Source organism: Mesoplodon densirostris, chromosome 8, assembly GCF_025265405.1.
Source record: "Mesoplodon densirostris isolate mMesDen1 chromosome 8, mMesDen1 primary haplotype, whole genome shotgun sequence".
In the NCBI taxonomy this organism is placed as follows: Eukaryota; Metazoa; Chordata; class Mammalia; order Artiodactyla; family Ziphiidae; genus Mesoplodon; species Mesoplodon densirostris.
In genome coordinates, this window is record NC_082668.1 from 77,368,864 (window position 1) to 77,385,054 (window position 16,191).

Sequence of the window (16,191 nt, forward strand, 5' to 3'; positions counted from 1 at the left end):
TCCAAGCACAGATCATTCATCAACCACCCAGAAAGAACACAAAGCCTAGAACCTAGACACCTGTGTTCTAGTCTTGATCTGCCTGTGATGTGCTTTATAACATTAGGCAACTCATTTGGGCTCCTTGGATTGTCTCTGCTATAAAATCAAGGGGTAAGTTTATATTAAATGCGACTGATTCATCGATTTAAAAAAGGAACCTATCAAATATAACAGGCACCTAGGATGCTCTTTGTCAGTCACACAGGAAAACCAAGATGATAGTGTTTGTTGGCTAGAAAAGATGACAGAGTTAAAACGGAAATATGATGATATAATATGAAAAGTCCTGTAATATATATGTGCAAAGGATAACAGGAGCCCAGAGCAGGGAATCATAATAATTCAGACTAGATGTTACAGTAGGCTTCCATCAAGAAGTGACAACTGGGGCTTCCCTGGTGGCACAGTGGTTGGGAGTCCACCTGCCGATGCGGGGGACACGGGTTCGTGCCCCAGCCCATGAGCCATGGCCGCTGGGCCTGCGCGTCTGGAGCCTGTGCTCTGCAACGGGAGAGGCCACAGCAGTGAGAGGCCCGCGTACCGCAAAAAAAAAAAAAAAAAAAAAAAAAAGAAGTGACAACTGAGGTCTTGAAAAGAAGTGAGATACTGATCCTGTGATAAACTGTAAACATGAGAAAGAATATATATGTATAACTGAGTCACTCTGCTGTACAGCAGAAATTAACATAGCATTGTAAATCAACTATACTTCAGTAAAATTTTTTTAAAAGTGAGATACTGAAAGATGTAGATAAAGAGGAAGGAAGAAATTTTTCTAGACATTCTGAGGGGACTTTTCAGCACACTGAAAGAACTCGCAGTCGGAGGCACTTCCTAACCTATGAAATAAATGGTGATGTGTGTGCCTGTCTTTCCTGCTACAGAGGTGCTTTCCTAGCATTATAGATCTATACCTTATAGACACCCATACGGACAGTGAAATTTGGGACTTAGAAATATAAGGGGATTTTTTTTTTTTTTTCTTTTTGCGGTACGCGGGCCTCTCACTGTTGTGGCCTCTCCCGTTGCGGAGCACAGGCTCCGGATGCGCAGGCCCAGCGGCCATGGCTCACGGGCCCAGCCGCTCCGCGGCATATGGGATCCTCCCAGACCGGGGCACGAACCCGTATCCCCTGCATCGGCAGGCGGACTCTCAACCACTGCGCCACCAGGGAGGCCCGGGGATTTTTTTTTTTAAAGACAGATATGGCTTGAAGAATTAAATGACTTGTGAAAGTGTAAAGGAAAAGGAGACTATATAAACATGCTGTGCTTTATATAAAGTACTTTATATAAAATTTGTATCACTTGCACAGATATTTTCTCATGGAATTTTTCTCAGTAGACCAGAAAGATAAATATTATACTCATTTTACACACGATGAAGTTGCTGCTGGGAGGTGCCAAGGATCACACAGCTATTGATCACACAGCTATTAAGTTGCTACCAACTCCAAATTTGGTGCCAGCTGCTGATACACCATACCTTGCATAGGAAAGTTCTGGGAACAAAGAAAGGTTTCCCTATTTGATCATCATCATCGACAACAAAAGCAGCTAATAATTAGTGAGAATCAGCAATGTGCCAGGCACAGTTTTAAACATCCTACACGCAATCCTCCAACAACCACATGAAGGGGGTAGATTACATCACTGACATTAAGGTCAGTAACCGTCCCCAGCAATCTGGCTCCAGAACCCATACTCTTACCCACCATATCATCCTGCCCTCAAACAAGCTGGCTTCTACTCGAGAAAGACAATCTGACATTTGTACCTGTGGGATATCTGTAAAGTGAACCGAATAACACTTCCGCACCTTGATCCCCATCTCTTTCTCCCTCTTCCTCTAAGCTGGTCCCCACAGCCAGACTTAGTCTCTCACTCTTCCCTGTTATCCCACCTGCCTTTGTCTCCCCATAGCTGATTCTCTTAGAACCCTTAGCTGGCCATAATATCAAACAAAATGTGCACTCAGACATTTATTTATTCTTGCTAAAGAAACTGTTTCTGCTACAACAAGGTCCTACTGTATAGCACGGGGAATTATATTCAATATACTGAGATAAACCATAATAGAAAAGAATATAAAAAAGAAGGTCTGTATGTGTATAACTGAGTCACTTTGCTGTACAGCAGAGATGGGCACAACACTGTAAATCAGCTGTACTTCAGTTAAAAAAATGTTTCCGCTTTTTCACTTTAAACCACATGATATTCATCTTTCTAAAAATGTTTTTAACATCTTTATTGGAGTATAATTGCTTCACAATGTTGTGTTAGTTTCTGCTGTGTAACAAAGTGAATCAGCTATATGTATACATATATCCCCATATCTCCTCCTTCTTGCCTCTCCCTCCCACCCTCCCTATCCCACCCCTCTAGGTGGTCACAAAACACCAAGCTGATCTCCCTGTGCTATGCGGCTGCTTCCCACTAGCTATCTATTTTACGTTTGGTAGTGTATATATGTCAATGCTACTCTCTCACTTCGTCCCAGCTTACCCTTCCACCTCCCTGTGTCCTCAAGTCCATTCTCTATGTCTGTGTCTTTATTCCTGTCCTGCCCCTAGGTTCTTCAGAACCATTTTTTTTTAAGATTCCATATATGTGTTAGCATACGGTATTTGTTTTTCTCTTTCTGACTTACTTCACTCTGTAGGACAGACTCTAGGTCCATCCACCTCACTATGAATATCTCAATTTTGTTTCTTTTTATGGCTGAGTAATATTCCATTGTATATATGTGCCACATCTTCTTTATCCATTCATCTGTCGATGGACACTTAGGTTGCTTCCATGTCCTGGCTATCGTAAATAAAGCTGCAATGAACATTGTGGTACATGACTCTTTTGGTATTATGGTTTTCTCAAGGTATATACCCAGTAGTGGGATTGTTGGGTCATATGGTAGTTCTATTTGTAGTTTTTTAAGGAACCTCCATACTGTTCTCCACAGTGGCTGTATCAATTTACATTCCCACCAACAATGCAAGAGGTTTCCCTTTTCTCCACGCCCTCTCCAGCATTTATTGTTTGTAGCTTTTTAATGATGGTCATTCTGACTGCTGTGAGGTGATACCTCATTGTAGTTTTGATTTGCATTTCTCTAATGATTAATGATGTTGAGCATCCTTTCATGTGTTTGTTGGCAATCTGTATATCTTCTTGGGAGAAATGTCTATTTAGGTTTTCTGCCCATTTTTGGGTTGGGTTGTTTGTTTTTTTGATATTGAGCTGCATGAGCTGCTTGTATATTTTGGAGATTAATCCTTTGTCAGTTGCTTCATTTGCAAATATTTTCTCCCATTCTGAGGGTTGCCTTTTCATCTTGTTTATTGTTTCCTTTGCTGTGCAAAAGCTTGTTTCATTAGGTCCCATTTGTTTATTTTTGTTTTTATTTCCATTCCTCTAGGAGGTGGGTCAAAAAGGATCTTGCTGTGGTTTATGTCATAGAATGTTCTGCCTATGTTTTCCTCTAAGAGTTTTATAGTGTCTGGCCTTACATTTAGGTCTTTAATCCATTTTCAGTTTATTTTTGTATATGGTGTTAGGGAGTGTTCTAATTTCATTCTTTGATATGTAGCTGTCCAGTTTTCCCAGCACCACTTATTGAAGAGGCTATCTTTTCTCCATTGTATATTCTTGCCTCCTTTATCAAAAATAAGGTGACCATATGTGCATGGGTTTATCTCTGGGCTTTCTATCCTGTTCCATTGATCTGTATTTCTGTCTTTGTGCCAGCACCACACTGTTTTGATTACTGTACCTTTGTAGTAGAGTCTGAAGTCAGGGAGCCTGATTCCTCCAGCTCCATTTTTCTTTCTCAAGATTGCTTTGGCTATTCGGGGTCTTTTGTGTCTCCATACAAATTGTGACATTTTTTTGTTCTAGTTCTGTGAAAAATGCCAGTGGTAGTTTGATAGGGATTGTGCTGAATCTGTAGGTTGCTTTGGGTAGTATAGTCATTTTCACAATGTTGATTCTTCCAATCCAAGAACATGGTATATCTCTCCGTCTGCTTGTATCATCTTTAATTTCTTTCATCAGTGTCTTACAGTTTTCTGCATACAGGTCTTTTGTGTGTCCTTAGGTAGGTTTATACCTAGGTATTTTAACTCTTTTCATTGCAGTGGTAAATGGGAGTGTTTCCTTAACATCTCTTTCAGATTTTTCATCATCAGTGTATAGGAATGCCAGAGATTTCTGTGCATTAATTTTGTATCCTGCTACTTTACCAAATTCATTGGTTAGCTCTAGTAGTTTTCTGGTAGCATCTTTAGGATTCTGTATGTATAGTATCACGTTATCTACAAACAGTGACAGTTTTACTTCTTCTTTTCCGATTTGGATTCCTTTTACTTCTTTTTCTTCTCTGATGGCTGTTGCTAAAACTTCCAAAACTATGTTGAATAATAGTGGTGAGAGTGGGCAACCTTGTCTTGTTCCTGATCTTAGAGGAAATGGCTTCAGTTTTTCACCACTGAGAACGATGTTGGCTGTGGGTTTGTCATATATGGCCTCTACTATGTTGAGGTAGGTTCCCTTTGTGCCTACTTCCTTGAGAGTTATCACAAATTGGTGTTGAATTTTGTCGAAAGCTTTTTCTGCATCTATTGAGATGATCATATGTAAATCACATGATATTCATCTTTAATAACTTTCTCCAAAATGAATATCCCAAACTATAGAAGTACCACTCAAAAGAAACTAAATTACTGCTATATATTTGCGTAGCCTTCACTGATTCCTCTGGCCAAGGGAGAGCAGCATCTGATTGACTGAGTGATTGATTAAATAAATAAATAACTACAATTTATTCTCTCACCTTCTCCAAGTCCCCAAGTTCTTAGAGAAGGATTTTTGTCTGTCCCGTTAGTCAGGCTCTAGACCTTCAAGAAAACTGACTTTTAAATAAGCAAGATTTTTTAAAAAACTATTTACCACTCAAGTGTGAATTGTACAACTACATTTGCTTCAACATGCTAGACCATTTTTATGGGACTTTTGTATTTTGAGTCAAAGCACTCTACTGTTAGTGGAGACTGAACAGGTGCCCATACATTGGAAGCCTGGCCCAGCCACTGGACGTGTTCATATAACACAGAGAGAACGTGATTAGGGCAAAAGCCTCTTACATAACAGCCAAAGTCATCCTCCCAGGTGCCTCATAAACTAAAATAAAACCCTAAATCTTAAGTGAGGTAAGCAGTGCCCTTGTAACCCTCTCACTGGCAGCTCTCGTGGGAACCAGGTGCTGGGCAGCTCTGCTACCTGAGGAGTGAGGCCACCATGCTGGGGAGCACAGGGCTTGAGAGTGTTGGTCCCCAGAGCCAGACTACTGGGCGTCCACACGGCTCACCATCCTGAGCTGGGTGATCCCACATGTGTCACATAAAATCGCCACCTTGGTTTCCTCATTTATAAGATATGGATAGCACCGTCCTGTATCTCAAAGGGTTACTGTGAAAATAAAGAGTTATTGTAGGTAGAATGCTTCTTATGATGGCTACCACACAGTAAGTGTTCAAGAGTAGCTGGTTACTATTATAGTTCAAAATAGTTCTGGGTTCAATTACAGCCCCAAAGTTTGTAATTTAATATCTTTTTTAGGTAGTTTCCTTCACTTCCAATTGGTCTCAAGGAATTCTGACTGATTAAATGGTTAAGCAGTACCTTTTAAGAGTATGTGGCAGTTCTGGAGATGGAGGGTGGTGACGGTTGCACAATATGATTGTACTTAAATCTCACTTATATGATTAAAATGGTCAACTTAATGGATACTGTACCATTTTTTTAGTGCTATAATCGCTCTTAAAAATTTATTTTATTGAAGTAGAGTTGATTTACAATGTGTTAATTTCTGCTGTACAGCACAGTGATTCAGTTATACATATATATATATATTCTTTTTCATATTCTTTTCCATTATGGTTTATCACAGGATATTGAATATTCCTGTGCAATACAGTACGACCTTGTTGTTTATCCATCCTATATATATATTAGTTTGCCTCTGCTAATTCTGAACTCCCCTACTCCCCACCTCTCCCTTGGCAACCACAAGTCTGTTCTCTATGTCTGTAAGTCTGCTCTTGTTTCATAGATAAGTTCATTTGTGTCATATTTTAGATATAAGTGATATCATATGTACCATAATTTTTTTTTTAGAAGAGTGTAAGATGAGACTTCGGAGTGAAATTGTCATATTAACTGAAACTCCCTGGTTTCAGTCATGAGGAAAAGGATGCTCAGAAACATAGAACTTTGGCCCAAAGTCACAGAGTGGGCCTCTAATGATGCTGAGAGTAGAAACTGGCTTCCCAAACTCCCAGACACTGTTCCAACCACCAAACAGAGCCTCCCATCATTCACTGATCTGCTGACTTCTACACCAGACACAGCAGAAGGAAGAGCTGAAATCCAAACTAGTCATTGGAAAGATATCATTTTGGGGGGGATAAACAATGAGGGCCCAGAATTTTATAGGTGTGTGTGTGTAATTTAATTATGTATTTCGAGGTGGCTAGAGTTAGCAATACTCAAGGGTGGGGGAAATCATGATCTGATATTCAAAACAATCTTCTGATAGAAAAGAAAATGTCACAGAAAACCTTAAAGTCTCTACATCCAAAAAACTGCTAAGGCAGGGAAAGAAGTTTAACCAAAAAAGGTGGTAATTTCTACGAGCTGTCTCAACTAAGAGGACCGACTACACAGTAAAATTAATCCATATAGCTGTAATTATGATGAGGGTAACAAGATCTCATGAATTCACAATTTCCATGGATCATTATGTAATAAGAAGTGGACAATGTTTTGCCTTCTGTGATCACACTAAGGGAACCTAACTTCTCTCACATGAATCATACTGCAAAGGTGACTTTCAAATTTCCTGCATGATTAAATCCAATTTAATCAATATTTATTAAGCACCTACCACGTGCAGGGAACTGTCCTCAGGACTGGGTGTGAAAGCAAAAACAATGGAAATAATTCTTGTCCTGGGTGTACAGTGGAGTGGTATCACAGGTCATTTAACTCAAGAGCATGGATAAAGTGACTACTTGCATAGCACGGCAACATCTAGAGCGTTTTGCTCAATGAGCCCATAAGCTCATGAGCCCACGAGAAGAGAGGGGCTGCCTGAACATGCCCTTCCTTCAGTGAGTCTCAGACCCCACGTGCTTCTCAGAGTACGTGCACCTGCCCGTTAAGAGTACTTCTACTGTTTAAAGATAAGTACTTCTTGTACATCATGACTTTTAGCACAGCCAGTGGTTTATCTGTTACCCAACCTCAGTCTGTTCCAGTGTCAGAGGAAAATTGGGACATTTAAAAGTAATTTTGACTGTAGATGAATTTTCACCTCACACTATGACTCTAGAATCTAAGAAGCAATTCCATGAGCTAACTACCATGTGGTTAAGAGTTAGACCATCCAGTGTGGTTCTCAGCTCCATTATTTAACCTGCTGGGTGATGTTAACCTCTCTGTACCTCTGTTACCTTATCAGTTACAACGAGGAAAATAAGAATATCTGCCCTCTTATGGTCATGGTGAAGATTAAATGAGAAAATGTGCATGACACAAAGCAGTGCTTACTGCATAGTAACTATAGTCGTTGTTGTTAACACACATGCATCTAACTGCAATACAAGGCGGTCACGATAAGAGTTATATAGGAGGTAAAAAGTGCAGGAGTGCAGAAAAGCCCAAGTAAATCCCTTGGGAGAGTCTGGAAGGGAACTAAGAAGTTTTGATGAAGGAAGGAGTGGGTGGAGGGTGGAATGGGGATAGTGGATGACCAAGAACAGCATGAATGAAGACACAGACAGCTGAATGTTCAAGGGCAATCCCAAGGCGTGACAAATACTGGAACTGACTGCATGTGGGCATATTTGTACAGGAAGTAGCAGAGTCCTCTTGGGACCCCAAAATAGGGAGTCTGGAATGCCAGGCCCAGAAGTCACAAATGATGCAAGCGATGTGGGAGTCATCAAAGACACTCTGAGCAGAAGTGTCTCAGCGCCCCAGTGGAAGATAATTCAGTGTGGCAAGATGGACTGGAAAGGGGAGACCCATAGCAACGATACAAGTGAGGAGGCCTAGGTGATGGCGAGGGCCCAAGGGGGAAGGGAAGGGGAGAAAATGACAACGGCAACTGAGACAAGTCTGAGATGGAACATACCACCAAACTGTTAAAGCAAAGCTTTGGACAACTGTCAAACCATGATTTGTAGACAACCTGACTCAGGCTTAATACTAAACTGGCAATACTGGAATAGAAATAAATTCTGGCAATGACCTTCCTATAAGCCAAACCTGATCCCACAGCCATGAAGTGGCCAACACTATCCTATAAAGAGTCCAGTTCTATAGAAACTTTATAGCCACTACTAAAGAAGCACTCCAGGCAGCATTCATCATATATGTATTAGTATAAACACATGTAGAAAAACTTTTCAAAAACAAGTCAACGGGCTAAAGGAATATTCTAACCCTTTATACTTCCATAGCAGTATTTCAATGGGCTCTTCACATATTTCACAAATGTTTCCAAGCTTTAGTTTCCAAATTAAAATGTATGCTAAATCCTTCTCTAAATCTGGGCTTTAAAAACGATGCCTTGTTTGAAGGAATGTGCATTTAATTACGATATCCCTGGGAGCTATGAATCTCTAGGAAATCGTCCAAAGATCTTTCTTAGTTTGATTCAAGTAATAAATATTCAAAAAGGGTGGGGTAAGCAGAACTACAGAGGAAGCCTTGAAGTGAACAATATGGGGCACATTTTTGTTATTTAAATAACAACCTGCAGAGGAAGACTTAGCAATAACAATTTCCTTTTCATCATCCAGAGAATCTTCAAACTTAGCTTCTTTGCAGACTTACACAAGAAATTCATGTGGAAAGAAAATTAAACAGTGTATAAATGCTGATGGTCCCTATGTCACCATTTAGGGGAGACTTGCGAATTCAGACACACCAAATCTGAGAGGGCAAAGGCAGGCAATTATTTCTTCCTAGAAAAAAATTAATGAGGGGGTTATTTTTGTACTTACCTAAAATATTTTCATGCCTCAGCATCACAGTGTTGTACAATTCTGTTTCCCTGAACCACGACTTCTCATCCCGGGAGGAGAAGATCTTCACAGCGACATTCTCTCCTTGCCAACTGCCCCTCCACACCTCACCATACCTGCCTTTCCCTGTGGAAAGCAACACAGAGGTGACATTGGACAGTAGAACAGGACAGGTAGCCAACGAACTTCATGCTAGCAACCCTTAATCCCTCCCATGGAAAAACACAACTCAGGGGTATAAATACCACTACTTTTTGCCTGTAAAGACATCCAAAAATAAGGTGGAAACTGCCCCTCCCGGCCACCCTACTGTGCTATCAAATGAAACACTCTCAGAACCTGCATCTGTACAATGAGCTGCTAATTACAAAGTTTACATTTACATTCCTCTATGAAAAGGTATGAAATGCATATGGTTTGTAAAAGCACATGAAAGTTAGTAAAACTTAGAAAATGGTACAGATTATTAGATTTCAATGTTGATGAAAGCCAAAATACGTGTGTGGGGCTTAACTGAGTAACTTACTTGATTCCTTCCCTTAATAAAGGATCAACATCGGCATTTTCTAAGAGTCCACATTTGTGAATTTACATATGCATTTATATTTTTCACAAAAGAGATCACTGAGTTTGAGATATGTGTTCTGAAGGATTAACACACACACACACGCACACACACATACACAGAGCAATGCTGTGTAGGAGATCGACAGACAGCCACTGCCATCCTTAAAGGATTTCTTGGCGGAGGATATATTTCAAAAGAGGATTTGCAAAGTCTTAAACACATAATCCCAGAACAGTCCCTATTTCTGACAGTGGTCATGGGTGTTCGCTTGCAAGATGGTCCCTGTGATGCCACAAGTGGGTGACACTGAAAAGGCCACTTGGAGAAGACATTTTCAAAAAACGGTGACGAGTTGTGATCTGATCTGCGGAGTTCATGCCCCCTCCTGCAGCCCCAGCACAACTGTCAGCTTGTCAACTACATGCTCTTTTGGATTAGTCACTGGTACTTAGTAGGGACATTGCTTATCGTAAGGGAATCTAGATTGAGCAGTTTTGATTACGTTTTGATTATGTCTGCTCCCGTTTTTCTCCTTAATGACAGGTAGGTGATCAGGGAGGTTGGGAGGAGGAGGGAATTACCGCGAGACTGTGGGGATCAACACGGGGTATGATCAAGGTGAAGGCAGACGCGGCACCTGGAAAACGATGCAGCAGGAGATACGAGTTGCAGGGCAGCGGGGCTTTCTACCAAGGCAAGTGGCTGCTGGGAATCCCAGCTGGTAATAAGCTGCTGCAGCACCACCTATATATATAGGAATGCAGCTCTTTGCTGGAAAACTAAGTCGCTGAGAACCCAAACATGGAGAGAGAAAGCATGTCTGTCCAGGAGATAATGTCTGGATATAATCAAAACATAATCAAAACTGCTCAATCTAGATTCCCTTACGATAAGCAATGTCCCTACTAAATACCAGTGACTAATCCAAAAGAGCGTTAAATGAAGCCAGTTGGTCTTTTGTGGGCCACTGTCAAGTCACAAAAGTAGTATTTAGTGCAGGATTAATTGGAATAAAGTCATAGCAGTTGCCCAGCATTTGTAATTTAAGATGAAGGCTAGTGCTAAGATCTACAAAATCGACTGCTACAAAAGAGAACTCTCATCTTTTCCTGCCTTTGGTTCCGTTCTGTATCTTTATTTGCCCTTTGTCCTCACATTCTCATTAGGAAGGAGAGAAAAATATCCCAGGGCATTGTGGACATTACTATACAGTTGCCTTAAATCCTTTTTTTTAGAGCAAACAGAGACAGATGTCAGTGTAAGTAGACAGAATTGAAACAGAAACCTACTTAAATGGTTTTCAAAGGCTGTTAAGTTGTCAAATGCTTTTTGCAAATGCAACCTTATGCGGAAGTCCCTGAAAACAGAAGCAGAGCTGCCCAAAAGTCCTGGCCATGGAGACCCAAAAAGGGGGGGGGGTCCCTAAAGCACCTGAAATTTGGAGGTTCATTGATCACCATCTGTAACAATGGATCTAGTCCAACTTCTCATGTTTTTCAACCCAAAATGGTAACATATTATCCAAACAGTTCATTACATACATTTTTATTCAAGCCTGTACTACATGAACACCAACAAGATGCTACTGAAAGGCATGGCTCTTTAGCACTGAACCAATAAAATGCTATAACTGAACATAAACTATTTCAAAAAATGCTGAAGAATATCTATACAACCGGAAACAGTATGCATTTTTAAAGGTGCAGTATTATTTTGCCCTTTGGACTCTGGGGTCCATCTCTGAGGACCGGTCATGAGGGCTGCTGCTCTGTGAATGGTGAGTGGCCATGGGACAGGAGGATGGGGGGTAATGTTCCCCTTCACTTCTTACCCCTGCCCAGCCACCCTTGTTCATAATCAAATAGGATGTTAGCTGGTACAAGAGGACAACTCTGGTTGTAAGCAGTGAGCGCGCTGGGGGCTTTTCCACTTTCAGTTTCTCTACGCACAGTCCACCGTGGAGGAGAAGCATGAAGTTGGAGTTCAGAAACAGTTGCAGTAGCTACAGACGTAGCGAAAAGGCAACAGGCTCCTGCTGGCCACCTGTGTGCCTGAAGGTGGCAGTCACTTCTACTACCTCTGCCCGCCACCCCCTTCCACTACTGCATTTGGGGGTGTCCTGGTTTCCATGAAAACAGGAAGAAAAGTCAGAGGATAGCAGCCAAGTGGTGAAGGCAGCCTATGTTGGCCTGTCACCTCCCAAAAGCAAAAGATGATATGGCAAGAGCTGCAAAGACAGCCCCCCAAAACTGGGAGAACCAGGAGATGTTTCTAATCCATTATTGCTACTGTGGCCATCCCTGCATGCCATCTAAAGGAGAAATTAATGAAAACTGTCATGTGACTTGCAAATGCCTACCTCATAAAACTAAAACTAATAAAAATCAGGACTTTAAAGAAAAAAGCATTTGCACCACCTTCCTAGAGGGCAATCCGGCAATATATAAGACAAGCCATAAAAAATCACGAGGGGCTTCCCTGGTGGCGCAGTGGTTGAGAGTCCGCCTGCCGATGCAGGGGACACGGGTTCGTGCCCCGGTCCAGGAAGATCCCACATGCCGCGGAGCGGCTGGGCCCATGAGCCATGGCCGCTGAGCCTGCGCTCCACAACGGGAGAGGCCACAGCAGTGAGAGGCCCGCGTACCGCAAAAAAAAAAAAAAAAATCACGAATTTTGACCCAGGAACCCCAATTCCTAGAAATTTATTCTGCGTACTCAAAAGAAGCAACGTGTGCAAAACATTTTTCAAACAGTATTGTTAAAGTTATCACGCAATAGACAAATACATAATCTTTAAAATACCTGTGATGTGTACAAATACATGAAAATGTGTGTGAGCTTAAAACTGAAAACGGACAAATTATATACACACGATGATTATACCTCTATACAAATATGTTCCAATATGGAAAAAAATGTGAGAGGCCACAGAGAAATGTACACAGCTCTTGTTTAAATACAGCAGTTATGAAGGGTAGCTTTGGTACATTTATTTCATTTTTTTTTAAGGCAGGGGAAGAGAGAGGAAGTATAAAATTGCAATAACCAAGTTTACTGTCCAAAAGCCGACTTACCTCAGATTCCCCAATGCCTCTGGTCTGGAGCAGCCATGTTAGTTCATTTTCAAGCATTCCCATCATCCTGAAGGGTCTACTTAAAACTGAAATCTTTTGACTGGGCACTCTGTATCCTGCCTAGTGGATACTAGTGGATACTAGTTCTTTGACAAGAACTTCACCAAGTTCAAGTGCTCCAACACAAGTCACAGATTAGAGGCATACTACCACATGGCTACCTCACATCTCCTGACGTTTAACAAGCAAGAGGCAACACGAAGCAGATTTTCCAAGGTCCATCCTACTTCTAGAACCACGGCACATAACCCACAAAGAAAGGGAAAAAAGAATTACCAACACACTCCAGCAGTGTGATCTGACGGGCTACTGTTCGTTGTACCAGAAAAGGAAGACCAGAGCCGCTTCCCGACGTACACGAATGATCCAGTAAATCCTGTGGTTCAAAACAAGAAGAGAAAGTATTGAGGAACTGCTCCCAGGTTAGAGTATGAGCGTGCACGTGGGTGTAACTGGCATGGAGGCAGTGGTCCTGGACACATGGCCTGTTCGTGTGCATGGAAAGCCCCACTGGAGGAAGAACTGGTTTCATTTCTTAGGAAAACCAGAAGCTAGCCCTTTTCCTAATATGGGATAGGTTTTCCTGAGGGATGAGTAGTCCTTTCTTGTATCCAGAGTTTTAGAAGAAAATATATAAAGAAAGAAGCTGAGTGGACAAAGTCAAAGATGTAAATTAACAAGTCCAACATGCAGGGCTGAGCCCAAGGGGAAACAGTAGCTAGAAGAGCAAGTGGAGCAAAAGTCAAAGGCCTTCAAGTCCAAGAGCTGAGCAAAATTGACCATATTCGGCCCTGCTCAGAATACCTATCAAAGGATGCACTTTAGTTGACATGCCAAGGAGCTCTAATAAGGAACAAACAAATTAGGAATAAGAACCAAATGACTCTAATGTTGTTTGTCTTGTAAAGACTCCAGTGGCCATCTGAGTCCTCAGACTGGTACACTCAAGCAGAGAGGGCTACCTGGATGGAGGTTACTAGGTAGGTGGGGAACAAGAGTCACAAAATTAACACCTCTATGTCGTTTCTCTTTTTTTGTTAACAGTTGTCTACTGTTTAAAAAAAAAAATTTTTTTTTTTATTGAAAGACTCTTTAAATTCTATAGTGCTTTACAATTTTCAAAAGTTTCTCACACATGATTTCATATACTGTATGTCATTCTCGATGTCAGTTACCCACAAAGCAGAGAGAAAAAATATGACTTTCATTGAAACATAAAACCGTGCCCCAAATCTACTTCTAAAAATGAACACACTGCAAAAAAGATTCCCAATTAGTTCATTCATAAATTTTCCCTTCTTACTCTCAGTGCAAGCCAAGAAGCAGAAGCATTTTTGAATCAGGAATGGATTATCTATAATAAACAATTTTGTGCCCATGGTGATCGTGGGAAGGTTGCAGTAATGTTGATCTAACACTCCCCAAAGCTGTCCTTTCCCAAACATTTTAGCTGGCCTGTTACATTAATACATTGCCTTGTTTGAGTCTCATTGTCTTGTACTTACTCTGAGCACCACTGTGAAGTACTGTTGATCAGCAAAATTACCAAAATCTGAACATCTAAAGGAAGAAATTTAGAATCCTTAAAAGCCGCAAAATGGATATTCAACAAGAAACTGAATGTAGATGAAGTAGAGTTTCACATCTCCCTATTTCTTTTGCTGTTTGTTTTTCTCTTTATTCATTCAATTTTTTTGAGAGAATAATTCTGAAATGACTATAGAACTAACGTGTTGTTTTTTCATAATGTACAATCCTGGTTTTAAACCTAGTTCATAGGCTCCAGGGTGAGCGGAATCAACCAAAGACTAACAAACATCTACTTCAACTCTTGGATCCCAAGACTTCTTTTTCAGCGTAGGAGAGCTGTTTAGTAAGGTACGCATTGCTGAGTCATATAAATGAGAATATCACTTAAATAAGCAAGTATGTAGACCAATAATGACAACTTGTTTTTAAACAGTGTTGTTTACTGTGTCATTATATCGTGATATACTGTCATCTAAAACGGTTGAGTTGAGAAGACTATTTTAGCATATTTGAAAGCATTCCGCTTTCAAAATTATAGAAGCCATTTAAATAATAATTTACACTAGAGATTCCTATCAGTGCCCAATGTGATTAGTTATGTTAGCCGTTCTGAGGAACAAAGTTCTGACTACTGCTAAAGTTTTGTCAAGATTCAGCCTTGTATCGTCCTTGCTCCTAACTCAATGAATTCATTTAATTTGCCTTAAAACTTGAAACAAACTTCTAAGTACACTTCTAAAGAAAAACTATATTTTTCTACTTTTTGAATGAAATGTCCTTATCTCCTCTTTTCCCAGTTTCACTGTAGCACAATTAAATAGGTAGGTAAAAGGAAGCTAAACAAGGTTCCTTCCCCTTTTTTTTCATACAAAAAAGTACACTTGACTGTGGTCCAGTGATGGGGAAGGCAGCAGGATGGGATATTTCCCAGCCTGTATCAGCCACCATCAAATGTTTTAATAACTCGCCAAGGGTAGTAGTCCAGGTGTAGCACCCGAGCTACAAAGACTGGTGAGGGCAAGTCTTCTCCAGCAAAAAGGCTTAACTGCAGAACTCCCAGACACTTTTAAGTTTGTCGTCTAGCAGAACAAGACTTAATACAGATGATCTTATGTGATGGCATTAAATAACACTGAATCACATTAAAAGCTACCACCTTGACCGTCTTTCATCAGTCAATGACAAGGAGAGTCTCGATTTAGTACTGGCATGACTTTAACATCTTTCTAACACAAATCTTCACCTTTTTTAAAGGGGGCATCCTACTCAGCACAGTACCCCTGTAGAATGTTTTTACTTTTCCTTTCGGCACTCGATGGTAACCTTTTCAATAGCATACAATCCTTTTCTCACTTAAAGTTTAAAAGTGCTTTAAAATTAACACTTGACAAACAATTTTAAAAAGTGAAAAAAGGAAGACAGTCGCTTTTCAATGTGATTTCATCATTTTAAAATGTGCAAAAGAGTAACTTTAAAACATACAAATACGGTGGTTCCAAACCGTGTGCTAGGCTAGCTGCTAGCCACACACTGACACTGAGACCGTGAAATGTGGCTGATCTGAACCAGTATGTGCTGTACGTATAAAATACACAGATTTTGAAAATTTAGTTTAAAAAAAAAGATGCAAAATATCTCAATAATTCTTTAATTATATGTTGAAATGATAAGAATTATATATGTTAGGTTAAGTATACTCTTAAAAGTAATATCACCTGTGAGGTTTTTTTAACTTTTTTTAAGATGGCTACTAGAACATTTCAAATTACAGATGTGCCGCACGTATTGCTATTGGACAGCACTGGTTTAACCGAATGAGTGCAGTCCACAA

At 40.5% G+C, this 16,191-nt stretch overlaps 1 protein-coding gene across 3 annotated transcripts in view; it reads right to left on the reverse strand.

Moving 5' to 3' along the window:
- ACVR1 (activin A receptor type 1) overlaps nt 1-16,191 on the reverse strand; it is a 127,790-nt gene that overhangs the window by 20,812 nt on the left and 90,787 nt on the right. For all 3 annotated transcript variants that reach the window (XM_060105912.1, XM_060105913.1, XM_060105911.1), the window contains 2 exons: nt 13,107-13,206; nt 9,108-9,254 (listed from right to left, as the gene is read on the reverse strand). In XM_060105912.1, coding sequence (XP_059961895.1) covers nt 9,108-9,254; nt 13,107-13,206 — 247 coding nt within the window. The remainder of the gene's footprint in view (nt 1-9,107; nt 9,255-13,106; nt 13,207-16,191) is intronic.